The following is a 9,447-nucleotide window of genomic DNA, read 5'->3' as shown; positions in this document are numbered from 1 at the left end:
CATTCGACCAGATCGATGGCAATGGCGACTGATCCCAGTAGGAGCTTCATAGTTTCACTTCACTCCACTTCACTTCACACTGTCTGCTGTTCCATGTATAGAGTGAGTGAGTGAATGATTGAATTTGTTGCGGTGACCTCAGTTTTTTTTTTCTTGGCGTGTCAGAGATTGGGTTTGTGTCATTGTGTATATGGTTGCTCATTTGAGGTTTGGGTGATGTGATTTGTTTGAATGGTGTGTGTTCAAAACATACATACATACATATAGGTAGCCCAAAAAGAAAAAAAGTTTCAGACGATTTGGTCACCTCACCAGCTGCAGATCTTGTAAAGTTGCAATATTGGTGTTATCTAGCACTACTAATTAGTCGCTGATACACGCAGATGAAGCATAAAAAAGTCTGATTGGCCCGGCTTTTGTCAGATCTCAGATGTGACCGAAAACGGAGACTGAATACGTTAAAACCATGCTGGTAAAGGCTTGGGTCGTTGCATTGTCGCTCTCATGACTTTGGAATTATGGAAGCAATATGGAGTAGTACAAGAGAGCAAGGACAATGACATAGACTTGTTTATACTAACCTCAATGCTTTTGGAATGGGTCAGTGATGTTGCCAATCATTTGAACAATGTCTACATGCTAGGGACAATATCTTTAGGGTGGCTTCTAGGGTACCTAGCTACTTTCCAAACCCATAATCTTCCCCCAACAAATTGAACGGATTGTAATCAACTACCACCAGAGTCCTAGTTCTCGTTCGGCTGGCAGTCTAAGTTAACTTATCTATCTCGTTTTTCACGCGCACGCTTCTCGAACGGTTAAACGATACACTTTTTTAAAAAATTCTATAGGAAAGTTGTTTTTTTAAAAAATCACATTAATATATTTTGTATTTTTTAAATAATTAATACTTAATTAATCATGTAGTAATCTATTACTACGTTTTCCGTGCCAGGTAAGTTAACTTACCGGATGTCAAATGAACACGGCTCTAGCAGTACTTTTTAAGTTTTTTACCAAAAGAAAGATAGAGGGTTATTCTGCCCTGGTAAGGCCTTATTTACATCTATAATACCTTTGGGCTGGGAGGTAAATTGAACTAAAATCCCCATCAATCCAAAATAAACGATGCTGGTCCCATTACGGGCGCGTTCTTTAGTGCAAAGAGAAAATGTAGCAATATATTAATATATAATTAATTATCAGTTATAATAAACTTAAAAATAGAGTGTTATGATTTTTAAATCAACTTTCCTATATAAAATTTTCCAAAAACACCACGTTTAACAATCTAGGAAGCGTGCATGCGAAAAACAAAGAAAGTATGAATTACTTATCTGGATGGAAGAATGTGGCCTACCTATATATTTGATCTCTGCGACAATTTTATTTTTTGACCCCAGGATGATTCAGGGTTTTTTATTTACCAAACAAGCTCGAAAGGATTAATTTCACATAAAAATATTTTTGTCAATGGAATGTGCGCTTGGAGTATTTACCAAAAGTTCAAGCATAATATCGATAATGTTGAGCAAAAATGCAAAACTAATCTGCAATTCATCCTTTTTTGTCTATATTTTAGTGGCTAGTTTGATATCTACCTTTTTTTAGATGCACGTACAAAAATGATTTTCTTCAGAGAATTTTAGTTTGAATGTTTAAGAAATTTCACCGAAATTTCAGAGAAGGTGAGCGTGTGGAGATAGAGATCATAGGCGTCAGCAACCTCGATTGATCCAATCCTTCTTTAGCGTTATAGCCCAACCTGCCCAATATATATGAAGGACTCCACCTTGAAAAAAAAGTGGTCTATTTGGACTTATCATAATCTGGAAAAGTTGGGTTTTCCAGTTTTTGGTTTCTAGTTTATTTTTTGGATTTTACAACTCTAGATTCTTATAAGTTGAATACTGTTTCAGAGAGCTTGTGATTTTTAGAGATTATGTGAGAATCTACAGCTGCTAGAAGCTCTTCCAAACACGCCCTAAGTCTCATGGGCTAGATCGGTACTTGGCAACAATTACCCAAAACCGATAGAGGAGAGAGACAAGGGACGACACAAAAGAGGATGTAGTCATCAAGGTGGAGAACCGCCTATCAGAGATGCAATTGACGATGGTTTAATAGAAAAGAGAAGACGGTGGAAACATAAAATGTCAAATATTGTTGCAATCATTTTCTTCACCGGCAACGTCGACCCTACTATGGAAAGTGATCTTCATCTACATGGTAACATGCTACGAACGCTTTATTCACAACGATGGACATACATATCTTGTGTCCTCTGACAGGAATATCTACAATACGCTTCATCAATGACGGCATAGGCCACGGCATATTCTCTAACCGTATATATCTATAACTCTAATATTCCCCTTGGTCGTAACAAGCGACTGTATTTAAAATATTGTGTTTCCGTCATCTCTGATAGACGTTTTACCACCTCGGTGACAACACCTCTTTTATGTCATCCCTTATCTCACTCCTGTATTTTATCAACGATAACGAGCAAAGTGTCGCTGGAGAGCGTAACATCACTGGTCGATCAGCCAAGGATGATGACAGCCACAAACATGAAACATCAATGCCACATATAGATGCACGCTTACACTGTTACACAGATGATGAACACACGTACATGCTGCTCGATCGATCAGTTGTCACAGCCGACATCAACTGAAAGCAGCTTATTTTTGGACGGTCACAAACAGTAAATAGCAAGTAATTACGAACTAGCTGCCTCTTTAGAACGCAGGAATTTCACAAGATTTTTACAGGAACTAATCCCATAATAATCAAGAAAATTCACCGCGTTGCAAAGAAACCTCTAATTAATTAACTACACGGTCGCCGTCTTCAAGGTGAAGCAACTGTCGGCGACGATGCAGTCGGCGTAGCAGGCGGCCGGGCTAGGCTTGAGCACGCACTTGATGGCGCACACGATCAGACATGTCTGGCACGCCGGCGTGCAGACGTCGCCGACGGCGTCGCCGGCGAGGCCCAGCTCCGCCGCGAGCTCGTGCTCCATGAGCTCCCGCAGCAACGCGCCGCCGGCGCCGGCGGCATCCTGCTGCGGCGTCGACGCGCCGGCGGCTACGGCCACCACCTGTGATCCAATGCACATGGCCAGAACGCAGATGGCAGCTGCCATCTTCAGCGCAGCACAAGAAGCCATTGCAAAAGCTAGCTGATCACTTGACGTTGCTAAGTAGTGTGATTAACTGTAACTTGGAAGATCAATTGGCTGATACTGATAGATAGCTCGATCTGGGATGATACACTACGCAGAAATGCCCCTCTATTTATAGAGTGCAAATGGTTGCTTAATGTGCATAGTTAAGCCAAGAAACTTGGAGTTGGATCATGATCGAAGAAAGCTAGCTGCACCTTAAATGGATTAACTGATGCAATCATGCACAAGAGCTGCTAGCTATTTAGTCCAGGAAGCAATCCAATGGTGCATGAATTAGATGGGGGATTCACCAAACTCCAACAGTCACGGATGGCAGTGAATCAGACGGGGAAGCTTGGGTTTTGAGATCATTGGCTGTTTCAAGAATGAAAATTGTATGAGCTTTTAAATTTGTTCCAAATCTACGACCAAAGGATACTATATAAATAATAGCTGGTCAACTGCAAGCAACTTGTGATGATATATGGTATCAGTGGAGTGCATGCAAGTTCTTGTCACATTTATATGCTAATCAAGTGCTAGCTACAGTCTATCTGAAATAAGAGAACACACTGAGAAGCAGAGATTTAAACAGTAATCATAAGAGAACAATTTCATGGCGGGACAACTGTATGCTGAAACCTTGTACACTGCAAACTGTTTAACTATGCACCGTGTAGTTTTCAGTTGTTTGGTCAACATAAAAGAAAACACTCACCCCAACTTTTTTTCTTATGATTATGTTTTTAATCCAAATTTAAATTTTTAACCTTAAATTTAGAGTTGATTTTAGGTTTTTTTATTGAAGTTTATTTTCTGGTCTTGACTTTTATATCGCTAAAAATACGTATATAAAATTTTTATTCACAAATTATTTTCCGTTTAAAAACATACCGTTGGACTTTTCCATAAAACAACCAAACAATCACCCCCTGCATTTTAATAGTTCAAATTTCATGTCAACGATGGTGTTGATCAATGTTATTAGTAACTAGATGATCGAATAATTACCTAAGATTATTTGGTTGCGACTTGAGTAGGGCTAATACTGGCTCTCCATTAACCATCCACATATCCATATTCATACTATTTGGGTAGAATATGAGTAAAGAATAATTATTCATTTGAATTTTAGTTATGGGGAGGGTATTATCCATGTTATCTATACCATTTATACCATTTAGTATGTATAAACGTGAAAGTAAAATTTTTAAACTCGTGTTTACAGTAAAAAAAATATAAATTTAACTAAAATTTAGAGAAATGGTTATTAGATTGAATATCAACTTTGTACAATTTTTTTTATTCATTTCTATATTTGAAACCCACGTATGTATATTCTCTTAATCTATTAGGTAATATCTTTGAAAATGAGTACGAGTAAAATTGGGTATGGATATATATTACCCAATATCCTCTCTATTGGCATGCCTAACTTTGAGAGTGAAGTGTTGGCTTGCATTCTGAGGAAAATGATTTTTAAATGCATGGATCTTTCCTTCAATGCAAGAACTGCTCTAGTCCAGGAAGCAATCCAATCAAGGATGAATTAGATATGGTTTCAAAAGCTCCGAAGTTCGTATCACTGTCGGTAAAAGAATATAACTTATTATCTTTTTACTTCTGCTTATGTATATATAAGTTAATATTTAAATGTTAAACTTAAATTCGAAATTAATTTTAAGAGTTTTTTATCAAATTTTATTTTCTAGACTTGGCTTTTAGAGCATCCCTAACCGATCATCTTTTTCATTCTTCATCCTGAAAATAGAGAATGAAGACTTTAAATTGAGTTTCAACAGAACGTCCATTTTATCATCTATTTTTGAACATCATCATATTAGAAGAGAAATTTTATATTTGGATGATCTCTCTCTATTCTCCAAAGAGATATAGAAAATATAATATATGCATGATCTGAATGAGTACAAAGAGATATGAAGAATAAAACTGTTTTAGATAATCGTACAAATGAAGATATAGATGATCAAATTTAGATGAGCTGTTTAGGATGCTCTTAGATCGCTAAGAATCCACGTATAAAAGTTCTATTCGTAAATTATTATTCAATTGCAAATAAGCCGGCACAGCCACCGCCTATGCATTTTAAGTTCAGCTTTACAAATTCAGAACCTTATCAAAGAGTCGCTGAAGCTCTTCGAGATCATTGGCGAGTTCGGTGATTCGCTATATATTACTCAACCATAATGTAAACCAATTCCCAGCAAAGTGTCGGTTAATTTCACGGAACAGCTCGAAGACATTACATACGCAGCAAGCAGTGCAACTGAGTTGTTCAACAACCCATGGAGGCACCTCCAACCAAACACCATCTGAAGATCATTAGCATTGTACGAAATATATTTCCTCCTCATCAAGGAGATGGTAGCATTACTTATTTTACCGATGTTACCTATACCTATGTACAAGGTCTGGTGTATATAGTCACTAACGACGGCAGTTGTTGCAGTAGTGACGATCTTTCTTCAATGGGGCAGCACAGTGGTAACAGAAATACTGTTTACACCTTCAAAACAAACATGAAAACGTGTTAGTGAAATGATGAAGACTGAAGAAAAAGGCATAAATAACATTATTTAATACATGTTTGGAGTTCAGTGTTTATGACACATCTGAGGTATTTTTTTCCCTGATGTTTTGTCACGTTTAAGAAACCAGAATCAACCAAATTCTTGCTTGCAAGCTGGCAGGTAGACTGCATTTCCAGATTCATACTCAAAAGGAAAAAACAGTGCAGTAAACTGTACAGCAGAAATCGACTGATAACCAAATCAAATCACAAGCTTCTAGTTGGAAGTAGGAACTATGGAAAACTCAAAATTTATGCACAACAAAAACAAATGCTAAAAACAACTGGTTTGAAGTGAAAAGGTACTGTTGTTTGGCATAAATAATCCACTACTATAGTCTTGTTTCTATCGATTTACATCTTCACCGATGTCCTATAAGTAGGTACAAAGGTGGTTATGCTAAGTAACGAGAAGTCATCATATGCTCCCTCTATTACAATTATATAGTAATCATTATGATCGTTCTGAAAAATATGACAAATTCACGTTTTAACGGCATTTAGCTTACCCTCTATCATCATAATTCGTGACTAGACACTGCAATTAGACAAGTAAAGCCTCATGCTCAAATAAGGGGGAAACTAATCATTTTCCTATGTTGCTCTTGAATCGATGGTAGTTTTGAAGCGTGTGCATGGTTTAACCCTACAGCATCTGGAAGGATATCCTGCCATTGCCCTATGACAATGCACAACTGAATATTGTATTGACCATCAGCCCCACCTTTTCTCTTCTGCTTATGCTTATAAGACAAAAAAATGATTTTTCAATCTGAAGTTTGAAATTGATTTTAAGGTCTTTTCATCGTAGTTTATTTTTCAACATTTGCTTTTAGATCGCTAAGAACACATTTTATTCATAAATTATTTTTCATTTGCAAATATGTCGTCATATCTATAAAATCCTAAGCCAGTATGCAACATTCATCGGAACACTACTGCACCTAAATAAGCTGCAGACTTGCTAGTTCCAGTATATCACAATTAGAAAGGTGCTATGTGCCCTTGAAATAATGTAATGATGGTGCACTATGACTTGTGTGAACTCTGTAACCATGGCCATGCCATCTTCCAACTGTAAGGAACATATACTGCCAACTAGCTAACATCAATTTCACCAACAGGACTATTTAAAGATGGAGAAAGGATGTTATTCACAAATTTTGATTTGACATGTGTAAAGTGTAGCAAAGATTCTAATATATTCTTCAATCATTATGCTCAATCCAACATTCCTTTATGTTACCACTAATAGCGAAAAGATTGCCTTATCTATTCAGTGTACATGAACAGAGGACAGCAACGTGTACCCGGATGAAAGGCCCCATCTTTTGACCTAAAACACCGCTACCAAATTTTGATTTTTTTTTTCATCTTAATTTCCTTTTTAGCATTGGCAGTTAAGTTGATAAGAACATAACTATAAAAATTTTAACCACAAATTATTTTTTCCCGCTAATGCACTGTTTGAGCCAACCAATGGGGCCTGAAACATTTTCATCTTAGTGCCAACATTCTCTTAATTACAGAAAGAAATCAAAAGATGAACAGGTTACATAGATAGATTACCTGCATTTTATCTGCAAACAGCCACCGATCCTTGAGACAAACATCTTACAATTGGGGCACCTCTGCCATTTCTGCTTTCCAGCCAACTTCTTGAACATCAGATCCTCCTCCCCTTTCTCGTCATCCCCCATCTTCCTGAACTCCTTGCACTTGATCCCATCATGCCAAGGCACGCGGCACCTTGCGCAGAACATCCGGTGGCAGTGGGGGCACTCCGTCTCCCGGATTTTCTTCTCCGTGCCGTCGTTGTCGTGGATCAGCAACGCCGAGCAGTCCTTGAACGGGCAGTAGTACTTCTTCTCCCCCAGCGCCAACTCGCACAGCGAGACGCTCCACCGGTCAAACAGCTCCGGCGGGATGATATCCCTGCACGTGTCGATCTCAACGAAACCCTCCTCGCACTCGGGGTCAGGGCACCCGATCACGGCCGCGTTCTCGGAGACCTTGGCGGCGACGTAGCGGCCAATGCAGCCGTTGCAGAAGGCGTGGGCGCAGAAGCTCACGGCGAACCGCTCCGAGGCCTGGACCTTCTCCATGCAGATGCTGCACCTGAACCGCCGCCGCTTCCTCGTCGATTCGCTCGGGACGCCTTCTGCATTGCATTGCGACAGATCGGAACGAAATTAGGCAACCTCGCAACTCAAATCGGCACACATCTACATGGAATGAGGGGGTACCTTCCGACGATAGCTTGCGCTTGCCCTTGCCCTTGCGGTCGGGGAGGGGGGAGGGCTCCCGCCCCCCGGAGGTGGAGGCCACGGAGGGGCCGGAGGGGGATGCGGAGGAATGGGCGGTGTCCGCGGCGCGGGAGGAGTGGAGGGAGAGGAGCAGGGCCTCCTGGATCTGGATCTCCTCGGTGCTGTAGGAATCGAGGAAGAGGATGCGGCCTTCGTCCTCGTCGTCGGAGGAGATGTAGATGGGTAGGAGCGCACCGTCTGCGGCTGCGGCGGCGGCGGCGGCGGCGGCGGAGGTCTCCATGGCCGGCGAAGAGTGGTGCTCGGCGGTGGCGGCTGTTGGCGTCGATTCCGTTCCCGGATGGGGACGTGCGGGGCGCCGTTTCAGTTTAAGGCTGAGGATGGGGATGAGATCCGGGGGACACGTGGATGGTGGGATTCCCTTGTGCAAGTGGATTCATCGGTAAAAAAAAAAGGTCAACTTTCCATGGTTTTTGTTCGGCGCAATCGTAAATTTATCACTGGTTTAAAACGTTACTGTTAAACTATCACTAAAAAATTATAAAAATACATTAAAACTGTCATTATAGTGGTATACTTATAATTTAGAAAAAACCAATAGCAAATTCACTAAAGCCTATTTTGGTTTTGATGTGGTTATTTGCAGTCATATTCCTTTTCAATTTTAATTTGATTAAATAGTGTGCGTAAAAACGATTATTTGCGTTTGTTACATATCAAGCTCTCTATAACGTGAGATTGTACAGCCATGTCTTTACTCGTCGTATGAAATTTTTAATCGTCGATGTCTAGTCCTTGCGTGTGAATGTCGGATAGGCAGTGAAGAGTATATGCAATTAGAGTGTCTTCAGTAGTCTTGTCAAATTTTATAAAACTTTCTGATCTTACCTAGATTAATATATTGCTAATAAATTAGACACATATATAAAATATATATATTGATATAGTGATGAATCTAGATAAACCTAGAAGGTCTTTATAATATAGAACGAAAGAAATATATATGGAGAGTCATATGAAATATCATTAACATATCTTTACACACTAACAAATGTGCCAGCAGATTTGACATGTCAACCAATTGTCCATTCCCATTTCCCTCCATTTATCAATAGGGCTCACCGGAGCATGATTACTAATTTTAAAACCCATGAGGCATGTAGGCAGACAAGTGAGATGATAATGCTGATGAAACATGGGGAAATAGTGCCCAAACTCAGCATTGAATATATGGCACCAAAGATGAGCAATCAACATAGGAAAAACATATGATGTTTGGAAAATTTAATTCTATGGAAAAAATCCTAGAAACAAAGGATTGAGTCATACATTTTCCTTTAAATTCATGTATTGGGTAATCTATAGATATTTTGAAGAAAAATAAGAATGAGGTTACATCATGTTTTCCTCTTTATATGACT

General features: G+C 39.4%; 1 protein-coding gene across 2 annotated transcripts; it reads right to left on the bottom strand.

Moving 5' to 3' along the window:
* Positions 1 to 5,187: 5,187 nt before the first annotated feature.
* Positions 5,188 to 8,378, bottom strand: LOC102715508 (probable E3 ubiquitin-protein ligase RNF144A-B). 2 transcript variants are annotated; one of them, XM_006660568.3, is made up of 3 exons: positions 8,009 to 8,378; positions 7,332 to 7,923; positions 5,188 to 5,699 (listed from the first exon to the last, which is right to left on the bottom strand). In XM_006660568.3, the coding sequence occupies exons 1-3, from the start codon at positions 8,307 to 8,309 to the stop codon at positions 5,621 to 5,623; spliced, it is 972 nt and encodes a 323-aa protein (XP_006660631.2). In that variant the 5' UTR covers positions 8,310 to 8,378; the 3' UTR covers positions 5,188 to 5,620. The 2 variants fall into 2 exon arrangements, with proteins under 2 accessions (XP_006660631.2, XP_040383564.1); XM_040527630.1 differs by having other exon boundaries at positions 7,332 to 7,920.
* Between the last annotated feature and the right edge of the window lie 1,069 nt (positions 8,379 to 9,447).

Source organism: Oryza brachyantha, chromosome 9 (genome assembly GCF_000231095.2).
Source record: "Oryza brachyantha chromosome 9, ObraRS2, whole genome shotgun sequence".
NCBI classification, from domain to species: Eukaryota; Viridiplantae; Streptophyta; class Magnoliopsida; order Poales; family Poaceae; genus Oryza; species Oryza brachyantha.
This window is presented reverse-complemented; position numbering and strand designations above follow the sequence as displayed.

Excerpts from the sequence above, each read along its gene's own strand:
- LOC102715508 (XM_006660568.3), bottom strand. The coding sequence starts at position 8,309 with ATGGAGACCTCCGCCGCCGCCGCCGCCGCCGCCGCAGCCGCAGACGGT. Across the intron at positions 7,924-8,008 it reads GCGCAAGCTATCGTCGGAAG|AAGGCGTCCCGAGCGAATCG; the intron begins GTACCCCCTCAT and ends AATGCAATGCAG. Across the intron at positions 5,700-7,331 it reads TGTTTGCAGATAAAATGCAG|GTGTAAACAGTATTTCTGTT; the intron begins GTAATCTATCTA and ends TTTGTTTTGAAG.